This window comes from Sarcophilus harrisii, chromosome 2, assembly GCF_902635505.1.
Source record: "Sarcophilus harrisii chromosome 2, mSarHar1.11, whole genome shotgun sequence".
NCBI lineage: Eukaryota > Metazoa > Chordata > Mammalia > Dasyuromorphia > Dasyuridae > Sarcophilus > Sarcophilus harrisii.
The window spans coordinates 643,266,661-643,291,963 of NC_045427.1; the positions used below are offsets into that span (position 1 = coordinate 643,266,661).

Consider the following 25,303-nt stretch of genomic DNA (forward strand, 5'->3'; position numbering starts at 1 on the left):
TTGCTGGCTCTGTGACTGGGCAGGTTAATTCCTATTCCACAGGAGAGAGCAGCTGTGTCGTGGGGGAGGGAGTTTCCTTACTTGGACCATCCCAGACCGATAAGATTATATGTTCAGACCAAAAATTACAAAAGAAAAAGGAGAATCCATGAGTCAATCTGGGATGTTCTTCTAACCATCAGTACATGGCTGTAATTCTCTGTTGCTTTTCCTTTGCTTTTTCTTACTTCATTCATTTTCCTAATTGTGTTTCCAATTTTAGAGATGAAAATAATAAAGAAAATTACCCCGACAACATTGCCCTCCTAGAAGAGAGCCAGCAGCATGTAGAACAGGCCTTGTTCCATGGGGCGTTGCGATGCACGATGGGCAACTTCAAGTCCAGGAAACCCAAATCCATCAAAGGGGAGGCTGTGAAGGGCCATGCAGAGAACCAGGTAGGAGATGCTCCGGCCAAGGGGGCAAGGATGCTTTCCTGTAATTCCTCCAGTGAGCATGCAGGGAAGAAGGAATGGCTCCGAAGCGGAGGGAGAAGTTGGTTGGTTTCCCCAAATTGTATTAATTAGCTCTCTAATTGGAGTCTCCTCCCACCGCAGTCCCTCCTCGCTCAGAGGGCAAAGTGCTTTTCCTGAAGAGCCGACCTCCCCTTATGTGCCACCTGCTGGCTCCCTCCCCTCTCTGGGGTTTCCCTTCCCCTTCTACCTTTCGGTCTTCTTGTGTTTCATTCCTCTTCACGTGCTCTACACACATAATGCTTGTTTCCCATCCCTGGACCTTAGGGTCTGATCCCTGTTCTCAGAATATTTTTTCCTTGTGTTCCCAAACACTTATCCGAGTTTCTGGTACATAGTAGGTACTTAATAAGGGATTGTTGATGGCTGGGAGGAGCACCCAATAATCTGACACTCTTTACATTTGTGTTCCTGTGCTTTCACAACAATGACCCTGAATATTGACCTCCCTCCCTCCGTCCTGATGCTCGCGACAGTGCCCTGGTGGCCAGCACGCGGCGTGTGGTCATCCCTTGTTCCATCCCCAGCCTCGTGCCTGTGGGTGCTGTTGCTAGGAGACCATTTTCTACCCTGAGTCCATCGCTTTGTCCTTGGGCTCTTGGGTTTCCTTCCATCTCTTACATTTTCTTAGGAAAGGGGAAGTTGAAGGAAAATTGGGCCCAGTTCCCCAGCCCTGGCTCCTTCCTCCCTCAGAGCCCTTCCTTCTTAGGGCAGCAGCGGATGCCTGGGGGAGCAGCCGCAAACCTTGGGGTCGCAGTGTTTGCTTTAAGCACCAATGACCCGAGGGGGAGTGGGAGGGAGGTCTGCTGCCCCCGGGACTGTGCTCAGTGGGAAAGCCAGAGCCCCGGAGAGGCGGGGCAGCCAGCCTGGGGATGCTCGTAGTGTTCGGACTTACTGATCCAGGCGGGCTTTCAGGCCTTTGCCTCTCTACTTTCCCAAATAGCCCAGGGTGCTGAGCTGGGTTTCACCGGCTCACGACGCCCTCTGACAGGTGAGCCTACCTCCTGACTGGTAGCGGCCGGCTGGCCCTGGGTGGCAGGCCCGAGACTGAGCTTGTGAGGACTCCTGGTAACAGGAGCGCCCTCTGCGAAGGAAGGCCTGAGTCTGGTGTGGAACTGCCCTCCAGAGCTGTCCAGGCCATGTTCTGTGGGACTTGGGGTCTCATAGCAGCGGGTTTAATTCAGACACGGGACTGACTGCTTCTACCTCAGCATCCCAATGGATGAGCAAAGGCAGGACAGGCCCGGTGCTCCCGGCTCTGGGTCCTTGGGGCCAGAAGGGGCCAGGCCACGTGCAGAACCCTCTGCTTTCACTACTGGGCCGGCCCAAACTGCTCGGCCAAGCCACCTTCTCCTGTCACTTGTCCCTTAAAAACCAGAGTTTGAACAGTGCTTGTGTAATTCCCACAGGTCATTCAACATTTTCTGAAATGTGGATGGCTCAGAATAACAATACCGGGCCGGGGGAGTTAGGACTTGCTATGACCCTCTAGAAGGCAGAGCTCGCCGTTGCATGATGGGGGCGGCCGAGGGTCTCCTTGTCCAGTAAGACTCTGCCTTCTCAGAGAGGGTGGCGAGGGCCGGGGGCCCAGCGCCCCTTGTGGCTCCGGGGGGTGCGCTTTTAGCTTTCGAGTCTTAGTGAGCGTCCTTGTAATAATCCACACTTGCTTGGTCACTGTTTACGTTTGATTAACTTTAATGGATGTGGAACACCATAGTTTTCAGGCATTTTCTCCAAGTCAGCCACGAGATTCTTTGTTGTCCATTCATTTCCTTGTATGTGGCCAGAATGCGCCAGCGTCCACTCTCTGCCTCTGGTTTGGCACCTGGCATCACTTCAGAAAAAATCCTCAGTAGGTCTTCCTCTGGGGCTTTCTTAATGGCGCTGAGAAGCCCCTTACCTTAGTGACGTGGGTTATTTAACCATCGCTTGTTGGGGAACAATTAGGAGAGAGGAAGGAGCCAAGCCCAAATTGGGCTTGCTTTTTTTCCCTCCCTCCTTTCTTTCCTCCCTTCCCTCCTTCCCTCTGTTCTTCCCTTCTTTCCTCCTTCCTTCCTCCCTCCTTCCCTTCTTTCCTCCTTCCCTCCCTTTCTTCCTCCCTACTTTCCTTCTTTTCCTCCCTTCCTCTCTCCTTTCCTCCCTCCCTTCTTCCCTCCCTCCCTTTCTTCCTTCTTTCCTTTCTTCCTTTCTTCTCTCTTTCCTTTTTTGGTAATTACTTATTATTGAGCATTTTTGAACAGAGAAGCTCTTTTAAAAAAAATCTTGTTCAAGGCTATATTCTCCCCACAGTGGAATTATTGGAACAAAAGGTGCGATTATCTTCATAACTCTCTTGTTTGTTAATATTTGCATTTCCAGAGCCCCCTTTTGTCTGTCTCTACCTCTCCCTTTCTGTCAATCTTTCTTCTTCCCTCTCTTTCTGTTTCCCTCTCTCCCTTTTCCCCCTCCTCTCTCCTATATCTTTTTCTCTCTTTTATACACACTCTCTCTTTTCTCTTTTCTCTCATCTCTCTCTTGGTGGGTTTCCCTGTCTTTCAGTCTGTCTGTCTCAGTCTGTCTCTCACTCTCTATTTCTCTCCCTCTGTCTCTCCGTGTCTCTGTCCCCACTCAGCTCTTTCTGTTTCCTTGTACTGGTTGGTTCCTTCCAGCCTTAGGTGGTCTCCAGTCAGGGGACTCATGGTGTGCCACGTGCGGGCTCCCCAAGGCCGACCTCCTCACTAGGATGCTGGCCATCTCCTGGATTCCCCGTGTGCTCCTCACAAAACCCCCTCTGAAGTTGGTGAGGAGTCGTGATCTTTGTGAGTGGAGACGGCATCCCTCGGTGACATCACCAGGTCATTCAAGCCTCCATCAGCCTCCTTCCTGGGGCCGACCCCCATTTCTTGGGGTTGTTTTTGAAGCATGATAGCTGGAGGTCCCGGTCCTCTCCTCTCCAAGGGCTGCTCCGGCTGGTCAGAGTCAGTGTTATCCTGGGGCTTCTCTGATCCCAGCCTGGAGAACCTGGCTCTCCTCTCCCAGAGGTCACTCTCGGTCTTCTTGTCCTGTCTCCGTTGGCACTGTGGGAGGCTCAGAGTCTGACTGTGTTTCTCTTGCAAGACAGATAATATTCCCAAAGACCTTGAGGCAAAAGCACTTCACTGATGAGTTTACAGGGCCCACATTTCAGAGAATTCAGATTTCCCAACTGGCTGCACTTGGCCCGGCGATGAAAACAGGTTGCTCCTATTTTTAGGAGCTGGTAATCCAGGCACAGTTTAGTTTTATTCCAAATGGCAATTAGGATGATAATTTGAAATGGGATCTGCAGTGGAAGCCCCCCTTTGCCCTGTTGACCAGCCCACCGTTACTTAGCCTCTCTCTGTGCTTTTCTGGCAGGACAGGGAGCTCTTGGGGAGATCTGCTCATGAGATGCCCAGAGATCCCAATTGCAGAATCGGGAAGAACCCTGGGGTCCGGCTCTTCTTGGCCCATTTGGTGCTGGGGATCCTTCTGTCCAGTTGCCGAAGCCCATAGGCCCTTTCTTAAAGTGATACTTTTAAATGGGAAAAAGAGAATACACAGAATTACAAAGTATTGAAACTCAGTGATCAAAACAAAAACAGATTCTGGGTGTCAAAGAAGAAGGAGCATTGATTATAAGCGCCTACTGTTTGCCTCTGTTTTGCCTGTCTGTTTCCTCTCGGTTTCTCATATGGTTTAATAGACCCAAGAAGCTGAGGATGCCCTTTGCCCTCCCAGATGCTGAGGGTAGTCCCCAGGGGGTGTTAGTGGGCAGTGGGGGTCGCCCCCGGCATGGCCGCTTGGGGAGCTTTCAGGGTGGACTCATGTCCAACACCCTCTTGGGGTTGGAGTTTAATAGACCAACCACTTTTGAACCAGTAGGGAGGGATCTCTTGTAAGGCAAACAAAGAGTGTCTGTTCCTGAATGAACAACAGGATAGCTCGGAATAAAGAGCCGTTCATTGTGAGTGGAGTGTTGTGTTCTCGGGGGGAAGATCGGGAAACAGTGTGGAATGGGCTGCTGTGGAAGGGAAGCGGTCTCCCCTCGGCGCAGGGCGTCAAGACCCCTTCTTAGCGACCTCTGAAGTGGTGGGGGGAGTTCTTGGTCACATATGGAGAGTATCGCGGAGTTAGGAAACCCGAGTCTGATCCTGCTCTGTGCCCACTTCCTGGCCAAATCTCTGAGACTCGGCTTCCTCTTCTGTAAAAATAGGGATAATAATAACATCTGCCTCAGTGGACTGTTATAAGGATTATTAAATTATGTAAATGGTAGTATGCTATATAAATGCGCGCTCTTATCATTATTCTAATTCCTAATACAGGTTGGATTAGATGCTTTTCCAGTTCAGTTTCCATAACTCAGTTATTCAGCATCACCTGGGATGAAATGGCAGAAATTAAAACGAGCTTCAAAGCATTTCTGCAATGGGGGGGAGGAGGAGGAGGAGGGCAGACTGAGCTCTTGGTGAGATTCCCAGAGATCCCAGCTCCAGAATCAGGCGGAAGCTCGGAGGAGAGCGGAGACGTTGAAGCTGGAACAGAGGGGAGAGTCCTGTCCTCCCAGCTGAGGGGGATCCTTCTGGGAAGGGTCCTCGGGCTGCACCAAAGTGAGGGGGAGGGGACTACAAGAGAACTTCCTGATGAGAATTCTCTCAGCAGAGTGGGGGACAGACAGCTCTCGGGGGCGTCCCCAGGCAAAGGCTGCAGGGCCAGCCATTCACTGCATGTGTCCCTGTGGAGTTTTTCTGGTATGGGTCAGGACCAACTCTTCCCATTTCCCTGATGACAAGTAGAGGTAGGGAGAGATGAATGGATTTGGTCAAGGTCTCTCTCAACTCCTTTCGGATTCCTCCAGGATGAGGAAGGGTCCGGGATAGCTGAAGGGCCGGGAGGGTCTGTGTTGTTTAGCTTCTATTTGGATATTACCCATGATTCAGAGTAGGGACTCTTAGCCTGTTTTGGGCTAGGAAGCCTGGGGGCTCCTAGGAGGGTGTTTTTAAATACATTAAGTAAAACACCTTGGATCACAAAGGAAGCCGATTATACAAAAATACATGAAATCTATACAATATACATATATGCTTATATGTGCAAATATATGTATGTGTGTATATGATAAGTTCATAGACCCATTTAAGGATTTCTGGTAGAATATGTTTTAGGGGATCTTGTATCTTAATGAGATTAAGAGGCCGTGTCTACTCAAACCCAGAGTCTCTCTAAAAAAAACCAGGTGCTTACCCTCCGTCTCCTGACCCCGTCTCGCCCCCGGCCAGCCGGCCGTACTACAGGGCACGCTCCCACTTCTGCTTCCAAGGGTTTGTTGTTCTTCTTTGAGTTATAAGTTAAAGGTGTTTTATCCTATGGAGCAAAGAGGGCTTTTCCTTATTCTTTACCCTAATGGGTGTTTTGGATAAGCCTCCTATTGGTTTACAGACACACACACACACCCAGAGAATACAAAACACAGAACTTGCTCTTGAGGAAACAGATCCGGATGGAAAAGTTCTCCCTGGTCCAAATCGTGGCAAATTTTTGCTCTTGTTGCCAATGAGCTCGGGACGATGGTCTTTTGGCCCTGGAGGCTGTGGGGTGGACGGCACTAGGGGATGCTGGGTAAATGTTTGTGGAGCCGAGATGACTGGGAGGGGACGTCGGAGGTCATGGAGGCCGCCAGAGGCTGTGACACAAGTCAGCGCCCGGGTGAGATTGTTCATGTGCCGTGGCTAGGGCTGGACGCGCTCACACCTCGGGCATGTGGCAAGCCCCCATTTCCCAGTGGGACAGCTCTGGTTAACTGAAGGCTTCCCTTTAGGTTGGGCTCAAACCTCTGCCTTCAAGATCACAGAGCTCTAGAGCTAGGGATAGCAGCCCATCTGTCCCTAAGCATTTATTAAGTGCCTATGGTATCCCGGGCACTGTGATGTTTGAGCTCCCTCTATTCATTTTACTCAAGATCAAGATCAAGTAAATATTTGGACCCAGGATTTCTGACCTCAAGATCCATTATACCATTGCTCTGTGCTGATCTTTTCCTCCAGAAACCGAGGCTGGAGGATTCTGGCCCTTGTTTTGGGTGTGAGCTTATAGCTGCCAGCCCAGACTTTGGTCAGAGGCTTAGATGGAGCCTGCACTCTGAGCCGGGGAGCTTGGGCTCCCTTCCTGCCCCGACCTCGGGGGGAGAATGCAGACTGCAGACCAGCCCGAGTCAGACCCCCGGGGAGGGCCCCTGCAGCCGTTTGGTCCCCGTTGGACAGGGGAGGAAACTGAGGCCCAGAGAGAGCCGGTGGCTGCTCTGCCCCACCACTAGCTACATGAAGGCGGTCACTTTCCCCCAGTCACCCAGACCTTGGTATCTGGGGTCTGGGGAAGACTCTTCCAGTCCGGTTCGTCTGCATTTCTCCTTCTCTGCTTCTGACTTGTGTTAGTTCAGGGTGATGAGGAAGAAGAGGGGATCTGGCAGTTTTCCGTTCCTTCGGTGTGGTGGGAATGACCCAGTCGCCCGGCCCCTGCCCTTTGCAGCCAGCTCTCGGGGAGGTTCGGCTGTTTGTCCCCTGCCCCGTCGCCGTCAGCATATGGGAAACGGGGACATGATACTGCGGGGGCCTTTAAAACAAAACGTGAAGTCTGCTCCAGATACATCACACATCATGAACATTACTAACAATCACTGCCCTTTCTTTAGCATCTAAAGCTTGTGTTATTTCACTCGAGGAGGACAGGAGAGAGATGAGGTGGGTGCTTGGAGGTCTCCTTATCCCCATTTCACAGAGGAGGTAACTGAGCGTTAGGGAAAGGGCTTGCTTCTGGTCCCACAGCTGGTGCTAGGAGGTGGGCTTCCTGCTTGGACATATGGCCTTTTAGCAAGTGATCTCTTAGCACTTTTTACATGGCAGGCACTGAATCAAGCCTGGAAACAGGGTTGTTAGGGCCTTTCTGACTCTCCACGACCCGTTTGGGGTTTTCTTGGCAGAGACACTGGAAGATCATTTTACAGATGGGGAAACCGAGGCAGGCAGGGTGCAGCCACACAGCTGAGTGTCTCGAGGCTGGATTTGGGCCCAGGAAGATGAGTGCCCTCTGGCCGTCCTCATTCCTTGACCTTGGGAAGCTTACATTCTGATGGGGAGGGCAGCAGCTGGAAAGCTGAGGGCTGGTATGGAATGTCTCACGAATACAAAAGCACCAGAACTCTCTGGTTGTCCCTTGTCCCCAGGCCTTTCCCCTCTTCTGCTCCCAGCGCTTCCCTAAGCATCTTCCTTCTCCTCTGCAGCCTGTGTGGGCTCCTCCTTCAGATGGAACTCCTAGAGACGGAGCCCCACTGCTCCCGGGGCGCTTATGAGCATTTATTAAGCACCTGATGCGCCCTGAGAGGAGAGGAGAAAAATTCGGGTTCATCTATGTTTATTTATGTTTATTAATTTATTATTTTTAATACAATTATTTAATAAACATTTTTATGAATCATGTTGGGAAAGAGAAATCAGAGAAAGGGGAAAAACCATGAGAGAGAGAGAAAAAAAAGCAGAAAAAAGAAACGAGCCCAGCGTGTGTTGATTTGCACTTGGTCTCCTCAGTTCTCTCTGGATGCAGATGCATCTTCCATGCAAAGTCTGTGGGAATTGCTTCGGATCGCTGACCCCCTGAGAAGACCCGAGCCCTTCACCGGTGACCGTCGCACAGTCGGCTGTCACTGTGCACAGCGTATTCCTGGTTCTGCTTGCTTCGCTCGGTGCCAGCTCGTGGGAATCGGCTTGTTGGTCATTTTCTGTAGAACACGTACCACAGCTTGCCAGCCGTTCCCCACTGATGGACATCTGCCCTTCTCGGCGTTTATTTCCCTTTAAGCTCCATCCCCAGCTTGTTTTTCTAGTTTGATCAGCAAGTTCTTGCTTCTGTGCACTCTGTGCTCGGCCGGGCTGGCCCGCTGCTGCTTGTGCACGGGACCCCCTTCTCCCATCTCCATACTCCATGCCCCGAAGGCGCCTGCTTCTGACCCCGGCTTCTCGCGATGCCGCTTTTCCCGTGATGCTCGACCCAAGGGCCACCTTCTAGGGGACCCTTCCCGAACCCTCGGGAGCTAGCTCTTTCTCCCTGTCATTTTGTAAATATTATGTGATTAATGCATGATATAGAATTACATTACATGCAATTATGCTATATACGTATTATAATTATCTTGTGTTAAAATTACATAATACATATAATCAGAGAATTAATTATATGGTATATGATAATTACATATAGTATAATGATATATGATGATATAATTCATTGCATATTATGATTATATATGCATATATTAATCATCATAAATTATATATGATCATATATACAAATATATGTATATGTACAAATATATGTATACAAACCACATATAATTAATTCTGTAGTAATCATAATGATATAATGTGATTATACATATTTAAATACATAGCAATGCACATGATATACACATGATAGAATTATTTATGATACATAGCATAAATGTCACATATATGCTTAATAAGTTATGCCTGGTGTATAATTATATATCACATAACGCATACATTATAACTCTTGTGTAACCACATTATGGGATCCCATGTATAATTGTGTATCAGACAGGTGACTGGGTCTGTGAGCTCACTAAGCCAGCGGGTAGCTGACGCTGGCCCCGGCCCGTCCTTACCTCCGGCATAGGCTCCTACAGGCGGAGAGCTCTTGGGCCAGAAGGCCGGGGATGGACCCGGGTGGGCGTTCGCTGCCCAAGCGACCGCACAAGTCGCCATCGCGCCATGCGCACCTCCGCGCAGCCACCTTTGCACTTCTTCCCACTGAATTCTGGGTCCGATTTGTTGTTGCCTTCTTTAAAATCACAGAAACTGGGGAGTTGGACAGGGAATTAGCCCGGCTAGTCCAGCTCATTCTAGAACAAACCCTGCCTCCCCCCCCCCCCCCCGCCCCAGACTCAGTGAGTGTGTATATTTTTTTAGTTTCAGGGCCACCTCTCAGTTTTAGAGCCGAGTGGGGCCTTGGCCCGACCCTTCACTTTCCAGCTTGGGGGCGGGAAGAGCCTTGAACGCCAGAGCCTCCTGTGTTTTAGGGGCTGCTGGAGGTTATTGAGGGGGAAGGAGGACCGGGTCCGAGCTGTGGGCCTGAGGCAGACAGACCCACGGACGGGCGCAGGAGAGGGTGATGAGGGTCTGCCCCGGGGAAGGGGACGCTTGGGAGAGACGTGGCCAAGGTGATGCCTTGCCACATGTCGAATGAGAGCTGGCTGGGAGGCCAGGGGCTGCAGCCTGAGATTGGGGGGTGGGAGTTATAGGGAAAGTGGGAGGGGGAGAGTTAGGGGAAAGATGATGACATCCAATGAACTGAAAACTTTTGGGCCAGACCTAAAGTCCCTGAAGTCCCTGGAGCTGTTTATGTTCTGGGCTGAGAGCTGGGAGCTTTAATCTAATCTAGATCAGGACTGAGGGCGGAGCAGAAGTACCCGAGGGAGTTTTAAAAAGCCCTCCTGGGACAGCCAGCGGCCAGTTGGAGAGCAGCAGCCAGGGCAGAGAGAGGAGCCACCTTTCCAGCCGGGAGCCTCGGCTGTCCTTGCGGACCCAGCTCAGCTCACAGAGCCAGAGAGGGAGAGTCCGGCACTCTGGGGAGACCAGCAGTGACAGAGCTCTGCAACATGGTGAAATCTTCTCCCCTCTCCTTCTCCCCAGCCCATGTCCCACGGAGCAGGGACTCACTCCCGTGCTTTGGGGCGTTTAGGAATTTGCTTTGTTCTGACCCTGCCTGTTTAGTGGCATCTGGATTTGTGTTTTGCTGTAGAAAGTGAGAAGTCAGATAGAGGGGCTGTCTGAGCAAACGTCAGCTGGCTGAGAGGTTACAGGCAGGATTTGGCAGTTGACACTTAGTCCAGAGCCTCGAAGTATTTATATTTTTTATATTTTTATATATTTGTATTTTCAATTTCCATTTTTAGTTTTTTTTTTTTTTTTTTTTTTTTTTCTTTCTCTTAGCTTTGCAGAGAATGGAATTACACTCTTTGCCCCAGACCTGGGGACCGGGAAAGCGGGACCCTGCTCTGAACCCCAAGGGGCTCACCTTCTGCTCTCTGGGCATAGAATACCCAGAAAATGGGGAGGGGGGGGAGCCAGCCTTGGAGAACCTGCTAGACCATCTGAGGGTTAACACTACTCCCTTCAGTTCAGTCCATTCCCTTGTTATTGTTCAGTCATCTCCAGCTTTGGGGGGTTTTCTTGGCAGACAGTGGAGTGGCTTGCCATTTCTGTCTCCAACTCATTTACAGAGAAGGAAACTGAGGCAGATGAGGTTAAGTGATTTTCCCAGGGTCCTACAGCTGGTAAATAAGTGTATGAGCCTAGAGGCTGAGATGAAGTGGGAGAGTGTTCTAGGAGCTTTTCAGACAGAGGGCCTCAATATCTCCTGAACCCCAGTCCCCCCAAAAAAAATCTGCTTAAGATAAATTTAATTAAGAGATTTCTTTGTGATCTAAATATTGTATTCTTTGCTAAAGAAACAGGGATTTGCCAGACATCACAATGAGAAGGGTATGACTGCTGGAAAACGGATGGGCACGTTGTGTGTCCGTAGGGCCTTTTGGTGGGAAGGAGTTCCTTTTTCTGAGTGTTTGTTGACTTAAAATTAAAATCTTGGAAGAAACTTTGGAGAGACCAGACATGTCAACACCTCCAGCACCTTCGCCGAGAACTTGACTTATTTAAATGTAAAGTCCCACCTCGGGTTCAAAAAATCAACTTCAGAAGCGAGTAGGAGGAGGATGGGGATGGAGCCTTGTGGAAAAGGAGTCAGAGAGAGGCAGAGGACTTCCCAGAGGCCCAGGGCAAGGAGGGTGATAATCTGGATGGACTCTGCCCTGGCCAGGCTGTGGCTGCAGTGGCGTGTTCAGTTTAAAGGGCTGTCTCCTGGAAGAGAAGGAGGCAGACTGGAAGGTGGCCAGGAAAAAAGGCCCCTGGATGGGGACAGGAGTGGAGGCTGGCCCCAAAGGGTCTGTTCAGTGAGGATTGACCAGAAGATAGCGTTCTTGAGGATCCTGTGGAAAGGGATTGTTAGAAAGGTTTGTTTTCTTCCAGAGCGCAGCCCAAAGGGTGCTGGAGAATTAATAAAATTAGATGCCTTATTTCTTCCTCACAGTAGCCTTAAGAAGCAGGTCCTATAACTATACCCATTTTACAGATATGGAAACACAGCCAGGAAATGTCTAGGGCTTAATCTGAGCCATGAGATTCCTGACTTCAGGCTCAGGGCTATCCTGGGCTATCCTGAGCCATCCTGCTCTCTCTGTATTTCATTATTCTTTCTAATATGCATGTAGCCTGTTCTTTAGCAGACTTTTAATTGGTAATATGCTGCACCCTACTCTGATTCACTGTGAGATCTCTCCCTTGCTTCCTTGCTGACAAGGTGTATTAATGTATATGCAAGAGATTGACAGGCAGGCAGAGAGAAAGAGACAGAAAGGGGAAGGGAGGGAGAGGGAGAAAGAAGGAGGGAAAGAGAGAAAGTGGGAGAGACAGAAAAAGAAATAATAGGATGAGAGAGACAAAAGGAGAGGGAGACAGACAGACAGGAGAGACAAAAAGAGACAGTGGGAGAGACAGAAAAAGAAATATAGGATGAGAGAGACAGAAAGAAACAAAAGGAGAGAGAGACAGAAAAAGAGACAGTGGAGATAGAAAAAGAAATATAGAATGAGAGAAACAGAAAGACAGAAAAGGAGATAGAGAGACAGAAAAAGAAAAATAGACAAAGGGAGACAGAAAAGGAGGAGACAGGAATAGATGGAGAGACAGAAGGAGGAAGAGAGAGAACAGAGGTCAAACCTATTTGAAAAATTCAAGGAAAACTCAGAATTAGAGTTGTTCAATCAGTAAGCATTTATCAAGTGCTTACTGTGTACCAGGCGGCCAGACTTAAATGCTATTCTAAGTTATTTTATTAAACAACTGCTCAAAGATCTTTTCTGTGTTTGAATCGGCCCAAATGTTGTTACTATGTGTATAAAAGTAGCATAGCCTGAATATATCTAAAAGGTCTTTATGATTCACAGATGATGTTCCGGGTTCCACCTGGCTTTCCTCCTGTTCAGTCCAAATAAGAGGGGTTGTAGTAATGGGGGCTTTCTCTCGTAGCCACGCAGAAGGTGGGACTTTGTGGACTCGGCGGCGCCTCCGACTAAAGACAGGAATCCTGATTTTGATATTCCAGGCCCCCCCACCCCTCTCCCACTCTTTCCCCTCCTCACTTCCAGGTTCGTGACGACTGGGAACAATCCCAGAGCCCAGCGGGCCAAGGAGCCACATTTTGGGAAGGGCATTGACCTGAGCCAGGCGTTTGTAGCTGGGGATTCTGGGAAGGTTTTCACAGAGAAGCCAGAGCAGGGCGTGAGTGAAACTTTTCTGATCATTCTGGCAGGCCCGGTGGAACGCGCTGCCTCAGCAAGAACAGGCTCCTCCCCCTGCAGGTGTGGGGGAGACATCCCGTCCAGGTGTGGGTTGCTGGGATCAGGTTCTGCTCCCCTCTGCAAACCTGTTTTTATATAGTTTTATAATTGCGACCGTTTTCCTTCGTGATCCTTCATGTCTCTTTTTGTGCATTTAGAGGCAGAAGGGCTCCGCGGTTTTCCCGCCCTGTTCCTCAGAGCGAGGGCCCACCGGCCAGTGACCGTCAGAGCCGGGCCTGCATCCAGGCTCTCCTTGACCTTGAGTCCAGACTGCCCACTCACGCCAAGGGCTGCCTCTCTGTCACATCCTTCCAGGGTTTCAATAAACTAACAGCTAACTAAAGGCCGCCTCCTTTCTGGGAGGCTCAGGCTACCCTAATTCCCCCGAAAGCTCTGCAGTTTTGCTCTGTCCGCCCCCACGCTCGGGACCCTTCCCTCCCCTGGCAGATCCGAAAGCAGACAGGCCAGAACCTGAGAATGAAGCTTATTTTTTCTACCCAATATCAGGCCATCTTCCTTTGCCAAACACACTAATCCATTAGTCTCTGGCCCGAGGCGGCGTCATCTTAATGCTGATAAAAGACTGGATTTTGAAGTTGTTTTCCTTGGAAGTCCAGGTCTTTTTTGTGGAAGGGAGGGAGGGACTTGGGAGTTTCAGGGTCAATTGCTATTTGAATGTCTCCGAATTGTTTTGGGTGTGTGTCTATGTGTATGTGAGATTAGAGGTGACCTCATGAGCAAATATTTGTGTGAAATGTATAATCCCAAGGATTTACCTATTGCATAATTATAAGTGACATAAATAACAACCTCTAGAACTTATATAGTGTTTCAAGGTTTGCAAAGCATTGTACATAGTTCTCCCTCCCCCCTCATTTATTTGCTCATTCACTCATTTATTTTTTTTTTACATGCATTTATTCTGTACCTCCTGAACTTGAATTTTAAAAAAATTTTAATCATGTTTTATTTTTCCAAATACATGCGAAGATAGTTTTCAACATTCATTTTTGGGAAACTTTTGTTCTAAATTTTTCTCCCTCCCTCACTTCCCCCCTCTCCCCAGACGGCAAGCAATCTGATTTAGCTTAAATATTTGGAATCCTTTTAAACATATTTCCATGTTTGTCATGTTGTACAAGAAAAACAGACTAAAAGGGGGGGGGGGGGGAGAAACACGAGAAAGGAAAAAACAAAGTGAAAATGGTCGTGCTTTGATCCACATTCAGTTCCCATAGTTCTCTCTCTGGATGTGATTGGCATTTTCCTTGAATTTGAATATTAAAAAAATAAACTCCCCACAAATACACAGTCCATTCCCTCAGGGCCCGTGTCCAAAGCTGTGTCTTGCTCTGCCCCTTGATGTTAAAGAGATATGGTGCTTTATTTGCAGACCTCTGGACTTGGGGTTATCATTACATCTGTTAGAGTTCTTAAATCTTTCAGATTTTTTTTTTTTCTTTATAATATTGCTGAGACACCATCTCTCATTGATCCTCACAATACAACTCTGGAAGTAGTTGCTGTTATCTCCATTTTACATGTGAGCACATGAACCAGGGTCATACAGCTCTTGAGTCATGTTCTTACCTCAGTCCTCCTCCCCACAGTGTCCTTGCCTTAGTTTCCCCATCTTTCTGATAAGGAACTTGGGCTAGAAGGTTCTTCCAGCTCTCCAGGGCCTCTCCTAAAATGGGGCACTTAGAACAGAGAAGAGTTAAATAGAGGAGATGGGAGACTAGGGGACAAAAAGTAGACCAGACCCTCCAGCAAGAATGGAGAAGAACTGAATTTATTGAAGGAACAATCCAAAGAACCAGTGGGATATGGGAGAGAGAGGCTTTTTCGAGCTGCCCCGTGCGCCGTGAGATGATAGGAAAGCAGATGGCATCTGGGCAATCAGATTCCGAAGGCTACTTGGAAACAGGACGTCGAGCAGCTTATTGGAAACACTAGAAAATAAATGGGAATCAGTCCAGCTGTTGTCCTGCTGACTTGGGCCAGTGAGGTGAGAACGTAAGGACACGGGAATGATAGATAGGAGCGCTGGAGCAGCTTGAGTGATCATCTGGTCCAAGACCTTCCCTCTTGGTACAAAAAGGAGACTGAGACCCAGGGATTTTGAGTGCCTTCTCTTAAATCAGGTAGATGGCCAAGCAGCCTTCCAAATAAAAAAGCCTCCGTAGTTGGACTGGTAACAAAGCCATTTAGAAAGGTGCTTAAAAGGAGTTTATTCAAACTTCCTTCTTATATTTAGGGAATTGGAGACCCAGTGAGGGAAAGCGGGGTTACCACAAGAAAAAGGGAACAGTTTGTAGAACTGAGATTTGAACTTAAAGCCTCCATCTCCAAACTCAGCCCTCTTGCCAAGCAAGAGTAGATAGGGCTACTTGAGAAAGGATGCTGTTTAAGAGCCACAAAGCCGACAGCTTAGGTACTCGAGGCAGAAAGAGGGAGTAGTGGATGAGGGAATGAGTGGGTTATAATAGTGGCTAATGGTTGGGAGATGGGGGGTCTGGGTTCAAGTCCTGACTGACTGGAGAAGCAACTGGGCAGTGTGAGCATCATGGTGACCAGGAGCTCCAAAGGAGCTGGAAGAGATTACCTGCTGTCCCCCAGCAAGGTGCTGAGGTGAGGGGGGTGGAGAAAGGAGGGCTGAGGACCCAGGATGCTCCCCGGCTGGGGACCAGGCTGCTGTGTGTCCACTTACATCCGGAGGGGCCCAGAGCGGAGCGTAGATCATTCTGTCCTGGAAGGTATTTCCGTTGTCCAGAGAGTCTGGCTACAGAGAGGGGAAGTAACTCATGAATGGCCTGGCTAGGGATGTTCCAGATGTTTGCTCACTGACGGGGATCCTGAGTGTATGAGTGCATGGGCTCGCACACGTGTGTGTGTGTGTCTGTCTGTCTGTCTGTCTGTCTGTGTCTGTGTGTGGGGGGTGAGCCCCCTGTTGTAAGGGGCAGCACTGATCTTTGAAGGATGAGACAAGCTTCCTTGTATAATAATACATGTGTATTCACAGAGTTGGATAATGGCAAGTGTCTACAATGCTTTAAAGCTTGCAGTGCACATAATGTTAATGTTATCTTATTTTTGTGTGAGAGAGAGATTCAGAGACAGACGTGGGGGATAGAGAGAGAGAGAGATGTACTGTGTGCATGAATGTGAACAATACCATCTTACGACACAGGGCAACCTTGTAAAGGGCGACGTCGCTTCCTTGAGTTCATGCTCGGGAATAGAGAACGGTGTGGGCTATAAATGGAATCCTGGGTCTGGAATCAGGAGAGATCCGAGTTCAGATTCTGCTTCCAAACATTTACCAGAGATGTGATTGTGGCTAAGCCCCTTCAGCTCTTGAAGGCTCTTTTTTGCTCAGTTATTTCACTTGTACCTCATTCTCCATGGACCCGTGTGGGGTTTCCTTGGCAAAGACACCGCAACGGTTTGCCATTTCCTTCTTCTGGCAGATAAAGGCTCAGTGATTTGGTCGATGTCGCACGGCGAGCAAGTTTCTGAGGCAGATGTTGAGCTCGGTCTATATGCTGGGCTTCCTAGCTTCCTGTCTGTGAGGCTGTGTTCTCCTTGGTAAAAACGAATGTTGTAAGAGTTTCAGTCCCTCCCCTTAGGGACTGTTGTGAGATTCAAATGAGATAATGTATGGAAAGTACTTTGTGAACCTTAAAGTGCTCTATGAATAGAGTTGTCATGGGTAGTCGTATGTGCATGTGTGTGCATTTGCCCTGTCAGCTTTTTAAATTACTTTGTTTTGGGGACTGACTTGGGCTTGCTCGAGATTAAATAAAGAATAGTTTGGGGGTTAGGGAGAAATGGCTGTTCAAAGTTCCCAGGCCAGCATTTTTCACAGTAAAGCAATTAAGGGAAACAAAAATCTATTAAAAGTTTTTCTGATCAAGGGAACTGTGTTCTTCCCCCAGTCAAATGAGTGTAGAAGCTTCTACAAGAGGTGCGAGTAGTTTCGTAGAAGGAGCATTGGGTTTGAGGTTGGAGGCCTGGGTTCAGTTGATAGCATCGTTATTTACTCCCTATATGACGGCCTTTCTCATCTCTGTGGACCTCATTCCTCAGCTCTCCAGGGAGCAGATTGGACCTTTGGGTACTTCTGGTGGCAGATCTAGGATCTTGTGTAATCCTCACCTTGCCCCTCCGTGTTCCCACAAGCTGAGGGTTCTCTCTGTTCCCACTGCCACTGACCACGCCTTCTCTCTCTGGGTTGTTTTTCACAGGAACCGGAGAATGTCTCCCCTAGCCCATCAGAATGGCAGGGGAGAGCAGGAGGCCCAGCAAATGAGAGTCCTCAGAGTGTCACCTTCCACTGTCAAGATGGGGTGCGACATCAGCCAAGGTAAGAGCTCCCGCACTGGTGGTCTCCTTCTTTCTCAGAAATGTGAACATGAGTAGTATCAGCCTGAATTCTAAACTGACTAGTGTAAGACTGACCAGTATAAAACTGGCCATTGTGAAACTGGCCAGTGTGAGACCGTGTGAAACTGACCTGTGTGAAACTGACCTGTGTGAAACTGACCTGTGTGAAACTGGCCATTGTGAAACTGGCCAGTGTGAAACTGGCCAGTGTGAGACTGGTGTGAAACTGACCTATGTGAAACTGACCAGTGTAAAACTGACCTATGTGAAACTGACCAGTATAAAACTGACCTGTGTGAAACTGACCATTGTGAAACTGGCCAGTGTGAGACTGGTGTGAAACTGACCAGTGTAAAACTGACCTATGTGAAACTGACCAGTGTAAAACTGACCTGTGTGAAACTGGCCATTGTGAAACTGGCCAGTGTGAGACTGGTGTGAAACTGATCTATGTGAAACTGACCAATGTAAAACTGACTGGTTTGAAACTGACCAGTATAAGACTGACCAGTATAAAACTGGCCAGTGTGAGACTGGTGTGAAACTGACCTATGTGTGAAACTGACCAGTATAAAATTGGCCTGTGTGAAACTGGCCAATGTGAAAAGGACCTCCGTGAAATTGACCATCGTGAAAGTGACCAATGCAAGACTGACTAGAGGTGGAGAGAGAAGCAGTCTTCTCCAGTGGGGCAGTCTCTCAGCTCTGTGGTCTGCCTGCTAATAATGGGAGTTTGGGGCAAAGCTTTTAACCTCAGGTTCTCATCTCTGCAGAATGAGGGGGTCGCCTGGATGGCCTCCAAGCTGGTTTCTTGCCCCAAGTCTGTGTTCTTATGATCCCATGTTCCTTTGATCCCATCATGAAGGAAAATGGGCCCTTGCTTGTCAGATCTGCTCGTAAGGCTGGTCTGCCTGGTTAAATCGTACCCTGGATGGCAGCTTTCTGGCCAGGTTGTGAGTCATCAGTCTTAATCTGTGTCCAGTGGGCAGCGTTATTTCATCATTACAGGGGACATTGTGTCTGTCCTCAGGTATTTGAAAGGCTGTCACACAGAAGAGGGATTACGAGGCCCAGCTCAGCCCGAGGGACGTGCCAGGGGCAATGGGTGGAAATGGAAAAAAAGCATATTTTAATCTAACTCGAGGAAGAAATTTCTAATATTACACAAAGTTCGGCGAGCTGCCTGGGGGGAAGTGAGCTCTCCCTCACTGGAAGGCTTGAGCAGAGGCTGGAGGACCACTTGGCAGGGATATCGTAGAGGAGGTTCTGCTTTAGGGATGACCTGGACTTGGTGGCCTGTGAAGTCACCTCCAACTCTCGGCCTCTGGGTCCCCTTCCCAAATTCTGTAGAGAGCTGTATGGGGATGGGGAGGGGGCAGGGCTGGTCTGTGGCCATCATATCCAACGGGAGCCGGGGTGGAAAATGAGCAGGACATCTGTCTGAGGGTTTTCTCTCCAGAACCCAGACATATCCTGTCTCCCTCTGGTCTCCCTCTTTCTTCTCCCTCTTTGCCTCCCTCCTTCTCTCCTTTTTCCCCTCCCTCCCTCCCTCCTTCCTTCTCCTTCCCTTCCCTATCTTTCTATCTCTCTGTCTCTGCGTCTCTCATATACACACGCTTCCTAGAAAGGCTTTGCCTCTGCCCATGTCTGCAGCAAGCCAGGCTGAATGGCGTAGTGGTGTCAGGGACTGTCTCCCTGCTGGGGGCGTTGCAAGGCTCTTTGAGATATCCTAACGCCTCATGACGGACTCTGGTTAGCTGTTCTATTTTGTTTCTGGAAATGACAGGTTAGACTTTTCTAAATAGAAGCCAGACTCTGCTCTGCCCTTGTGAAAATGACCAGAGAAGAGGAGATTGGCCCATGGCCGAATTGTCACGTTGGGGGAATTTATTTGGCTGCTTTATTTAAAAAAAAAACAAAAAACTTAAAATTTTTGTTTTCTCTTTCCTTACATTCCCAGTTTCTCCTCCTTTCTCCTTAGAGAGATGTCCAATAACAGACTAAAAAAGAAAGGTTAACAAGTGGGAAAAGCCTGACATTTCTTCGTCACCAAGCACTTATTTAGCATCTACTGTTTGCCAGCTGGAGGGGCTAGGTGTTTCAGTGGCTAGAGGGCTGGGCCTGGAGTTAGGGAAAGACTTCTCTCCTGGGTTCGAATCCAGCCCCGATGCTTCCTAGCTATATGATTCATTGGAAGTCTGTTGCTTCCATTCCCTTGCCTGTCAATGAGCTGAGAAGGAAATGGTGAAACGCCCTGGGATCTTTGCCAAGAAACCCCCAATGGGATCCCGGACTGGACAACATTGGCCGGGCACGGCATCAGGGCCTGGGGCACAGGACTGGACTGAGACAGCCCCTGCTCCTCACACATGCACAGAGACACACACACATGCAAACCGAATGCACGTATAGAGAGGAATTATTGGGGGAGAGAGCAGCCAGCCAGGTCAGGTAAGGGCTGACCTGAGCCGAATGCTGACTGAAGCGAGGGGTTCCCAGCATGAGGGAGAGGGGCCTTCCATGGGGGCCACAGGGGATGGAGCCTGTTTTCTGTGTCGCCCAGAGCCCGCTGTCTCCGTACCCTAAGCTTGCAACGGTCTCCGTTCTGTTAATTGAACATTGAACAGTCGTAGCGACTCCCATTCGTTCTCCACTTTTATTTTTACAAAGCACTTCACAGACGTGATCTCATTGTTCTCCCAGCAGCCCTTTGAGGTGCTCTGTGAGTCGCTGCTTTCCAGCCATCATTGTCTGGGAGGGAGGGGAGCTGCCCCTGTTATCCCCACTTTAAAGATGAGGAAGTGAAGGCAGACAGAGAGATCCAGCCTCAGGATGGGTGCTGCTTCGCTACCCCTGAGCCAGGTCTCCAGCCATTGTGATCCCGGCTTCTTCCCGCCAGGAGCACTTATTTCCTGCTTGTTTAATAAATACGGACTGAAGGAATAGATCTGGTGGAATTGGATGAGTGCTTGTGATTTGTTGAATTTAATTTGCTTCCCTAATTAAGCGTGGTCTGGATTAAAATTTAAATCGCTTTCTAGCCTTCAGTTGCTTCCTGACCCACGGGAGAGAAAGCTGGTGAGAGGCTAAGCCAGAAATGGGCCGAGGGAAGAGCCGTCTTTGAGAGGAGGGAGGCAGAGGACGTTCCCAGCTTCCCTCTGAGATGGGGACAGACACTGGCCAAGGGGTCCCAGAGTACACGTTGGGGGGGGCTCATAGGGGACCTCGCCTCGCCCCGCTTCGGTGAACGCTTTGGGGGCCCTGCCCGGACTCTCCCTGCTCACACCCAGATGGCCAGGTCTGTCCGGACCGAGCTCGAGGGCCCTCCCCCAGGGCGGGGCTGGAGGCCATCCTCCGGTGTTTCCTGGCCTTGTCAGACCAGGCCGTGGCCCTGAGTGGGATCCCAACCATGGTCCCCTGATCTTGGGGCTGAGGATGGGGCGGTCACCAGAGCGGGCAGTGGGAGCGGAACAGCCTCTGGGCCCAGCTGGGCTCCAGCTGCCCGGCCCTGGCAGGGACATCAGGAGAGCTTCTCATGGAATTAAAAACGAACACAAACGATGCTGTTCAGGTGTGAGAAGCCGGACACAGCCCAGCCGGCCGAGCGGCCCCGTTCCCTTGTGTTTGTACGGCCAGAGTCGGAGCCGGAGGGACCGCTGAGGCCGGGCTTTGGCGAAGGTCTGTGAGGAGTCCGAGGCTCGCAGGCCCCAGAGCTGAGTCTGAAGCCTGAGCGTGCCCATTTTCAGTTTGCTCCCAGCCGAGCCGTGTTAATTTAAACAAACATTTAAGGGCCTCCTGGGGCCGGCCGGTGACTGCCCACATCTAAAGGGCTTTTCTCGTTCCTGGTTCTCGATCTCCTGGCAGCTTTGCTGGACACTGCGGTCACTCTTTCCTCCTCGATTGTCCTTTGTCTGCATTATTGTGCCGCTCGGCTCCCCCGCTTCTTCTCCTCCCTCGCTGGCCCCGGGCTCCATCCTGGGCCCCCTTCTCTTGTCCCTCCAAACCACTCACTTGGTGACCTCAGCAGCTCCCATGGATTTAATGACCTTCTCTGTGCTAATGACGCTCAAATCTTGCCCCAGTGCCTCTGCTGACCTCCGGCCTTCTGTCTCCAAATCCTAGCGGATGCGCTGAGCGGGCTGTCTAATTAAACTGATTGTTTAAAATATCTTTTGTAAATTTTTTTATTTTTTGGCAAATTTGAAGAATACTGTGGTTTTTTTATTTACTTTTTTTAAATTAAAGCTTTTTATATACAAAACACATGTATGGATAATTTCCCAACACTGACCCTTGCAAAACCTTCTGTTCCAACTTTTCCCCTCCTTCCCCCCACCCCCTCCCCTAGATGGCAGCTAGTCCCATATTTGTTAAAGATGTTAAAATAGATGTTGCATTTAGCATGTATCGGACTATCTGCCAGATGGGGGAGGGGGTGGGGGAAGGAGGGAGAAATCGGCAACAAAAGGCTTTGTAAGGGTCTATGTTGGAAAAAATTATCTATGTGTGTGCTTTGTAAATAAAAAAGCTTTAATAAAATGTATTTGTGTTAAATCCAATATGTATGAACAGATTTATACAATTCTCTTGCTGCACAAGAAAAATCAAATCCAAAAAGAAAAAATGAGAAAGAAAACGAAATGCAAGCGAACAACAAAAAGAGCCCTCCATACTTCCTGCCTTCCCTCTTACTGGCAGCAGCTGCCTCCTCCCAGACCCCCAGCTGCCAACCGAGGAGTCATCTAGATTCCTCAGCATCCCACACCCCCGTGTCCCATATGGGCCAGGGGCCGTGGGTTTCAGTTTTGCTGCATCCCCTGAATGAGTATTGGAGAAGAAGAGGAGGAGGATGGAGAAGCAGAGAAGGAGGAGGGAGAAGAAGAGGAGGAGGAGTCTCCATCTGTCCTCTGACACTGTCCCATCGGATGTGGGCTCCATCACCTTACCCCCCGGACCGCTGCTTTACCTTCAAGTCTCCTCCCATTCTCACCTATTCTTCAGCTGCCGGAGTGACTTCCCTGAGCCCAGGACTGTCCGTATCCACCCCCTTGGGGCTCAGGAAACTCCAGCGACTCCCCTTGGCTGGGCCCTGCATGGCCTTTCCAGACCCCCTGGTCTCTGCGGCCATCCCCTGTCCCAGGAACAAGACCCTGGGTCTCCGCGGCCATCCCCATGCTGGGAGCGTTCTCCCTCCCTGACGCTTTCTTCCTCTTTAAGGAGGGGGTCCCCTCAGTCACCCCTGGGGGATTGGAAGGGAGGACGGACCCGGAATATGATGCCTTGCTTTGGGAGCGCGGTTAGGTGGAGCACTGGGCTTAGGATCAGGAGGACCCGAGTTGGATGTGGCTTCCGTCACTTATTGGCTGTCTGCCTCAGTTTCTTCCTCTGTAAAATGGGGATAATAACCTCACCTGCCTCCCAGGTTGTTGTGAGGATGAGATAATACTATAAATACTTATTCCCTTCCTTCTTCCCCCTTCCCCTCCCCTTGGGGGTCTCCCCTCATTGGAGATCTTTGAGCAAGGGCTAACTGACAGTGTGTTGGGAGTAGCGTCAAACAAATGTGTGGTCAGGTATATTTTATATATATATATATATATATATATATATATATATATATATATATATATATATATGTTGGGAGGGGAGGGAGGTGGGAGAAGGAGCATTTATACAGCGCCTACTGTGTGCTGGGAACTGTGCTAAGTGCACTTTATAAATGCTATCTTTGCTCTTCTCACCAATCATGCAAGATTCGCACTCTTATTATCTGCATCTCACATCTGAGGAAACGGAGGCAAGCAGAGGTTAATTCCAAAGTCACCCACTAATAAGCGTCTGGATTCGAACTCAGGCCTTTTTGATTCCACGCTCTCTCTGTTGTGCCGCCAGCTGAGCTGGATGGAATAAATAACCTTTCTGGGCCGTTCGAACCCGGATTCTGGGACTGACCGTTTGCCAGGGAGGGATCTCTAGGAAAATCGTGGAGGCTGAAAGAATGGACGCCTGTCTTTGGTCCCTGCCTGCATCCTTCGCACTGACCCCCTCCTGTTTTCGGCTATTTTCTCCACTCAGATTTTCCCGAATCCCTCCAACCCCAGTCAGGCCCCTCCCCCCCCCCGGGGCACCTCCTCCCCCTCTCTCCTCTCCCCCCCCCCTCCCCTGCAGCTTTTTCCCTTCCTTCAGCGGCAGCCTGGGCGGGCAGGGGGGGGCCCGGGTTAAGCAGATAAGCTGTGATGACCCGACCGCTCTGGGGCAGCTTCTTTTACATCCCACGTCTCCATCTTAACGGGACCTTTAATGCCCTGATCGATCGTTGGCCAATTAACCATTGGCTGGGGGGGCTGCCCTCCCCGGGCACTCTGTCAGCCCTGGGCCGGGAAAGCAGGGAGCGGCTCCCTTGGGGCAGGGAGTGGGTGCCAGGGGCGGGGGACGGGCCTGTGCCCGAGAGGGAGTGAGAAGTAGAGAATGGGGAGGGGGGAGAGAAGAAGGGGGGACGGGGGAGGCTGAGAAGGTGGGGAGCATCCTGGGAGGCACAGGGGGGAGGGGGACTGTTCCAGCAGGACCAGTGGATGAGGGATGAGGGGTGGGGATCATTGTGGGCTGCAGGGGGGAAGTCCAGGAAGTGAGAAGGTGGGGAGCACTCTGGGAGGCACAGGGGGGAGGGGGACTGTTCCAGCAGGACCAGTGGATGAGGGATGAGGGGTGGGGATCACTGTGGGCTGCAGGGGGGAAGTCCAGGAAGTCTGAGAAGGTGGGGAGCACTCTGGGAGGCACAGGGGGGGACTGTTCCAGGACCAGGGATGAGGGATGAGGGTGGGGATCTTGTGGGCTGCAGGGGGGAAGTCCAGGAAGTCTGAGAAGGTGGGGAGCACTCTGGGAGGCACAGGGGGGAGGGGGACTGTTCCAGTAGGACCAGCGGATGAGGGATGAGGGGTGGGGATCACGGTGGGCTGCAGGGGGTGTGTCCGAGAAGGTGGGGAGCACTCTGGGAGGCACAGGGGGAGGGGAACCGTTCCAGCAGCACCAGGAGGCTGAGAAGATGCGTCAGGCCCAATGGGCCAGGCTAATGACCTTCCCCTTGGTCTTGGTCCGGCCTGTGTTTGCGCAGTGTCCTTGGGGCACCGCACTGGAGAATGAGAACGGGACAGCGCCGAGGTTTCTGGGGTGGGCTTGAGGGCCTGATCCCCAGGGGCAGCTGTGTGAGAAGGGGTGGGTGAGAGAGAACGTGTGCAGGCAGCAGTGAGGATGCTCCAAAGTCACAGGACCTGGGAAGGTGGGGAAGGTTTGGGGGAAATAATGAGTTCAGGGTTCAGTGTGAGCTGCCTCGGGTCTAAAAGGCCATTTCCGAGGCAGGACTGGGCACTGGGGCCAGGGCGGCCAGCAGAGGTTGGGGCCCCCCTTGCAGAGTGCCCCAAGCAGCCCTCCTGCCTTTGGGGGGGGGGAGGTGGCCCCTTCCGGCCCCCTCAGCGCAGCTCCTAGTCGGGGCACCCTCCCTCACTCTGGCTCTGCTTAGGTCCATTGCTTCCGCTGGTCTTGGCCATGGGCCTCATCTGATTGCCAGAGAGTCTCCGATCTTAACCCAGAAAGGGGTAAGAGCTCCAAGGTGACGCACGGGGGAAAGGGGCGCTCAGGAGCGTGGGGGCCGGCCCGTGGCGGTGAATGTCGCCGCGCCTCAGTTTCCATGTCCGTCATATGGGGGTTAGCCAGCCAGTCAGCAAGCACGATAACAAAATGAACCGGCATTAACAGCGTACATCGCCTGTGGACATGGAGAATACAGAACATGGGTAAACCTTACACATCTGTGCGTACTGAGACAAAGCCAAAATATATTCGAAGAAAGAAGAGAGAGTAGGTCTTTGTTCATGCGCCCTCAGAGAATGTGTGATAAAAAGAATCGGAGCGAGGGTCTGGCCTGGCCGTGGCCCCGTGGTGA

The 25,303-nt window shown here is 50.4% G+C and overlaps 1 protein-coding gene across 4 annotated transcripts in view; it reads left to right on the forward strand.

Annotated features, from left to right (window-relative positions):
* The window catches only part of FAM13C (family with sequence similarity 13 member C), a 74,064-nt gene that overhangs the window by 13,044 nt on the left and 35,717 nt on the right, over window positions 1–25,303 (forward strand). For all 4 annotated transcript variants that reach the window (XM_031956949.1, XM_031956950.1, XM_031956951.1 and 1 more), the window contains 2 exons: window positions 263–437; window positions 17,226–17,344. In XM_031956949.1, coding sequence (XP_031812809.1) covers window positions 263–437; window positions 17,226–17,344 — 294 coding nt within the window. The remainder of the gene's footprint in view (window positions 1–262; window positions 438–17,225; window positions 17,345–25,303) is intronic.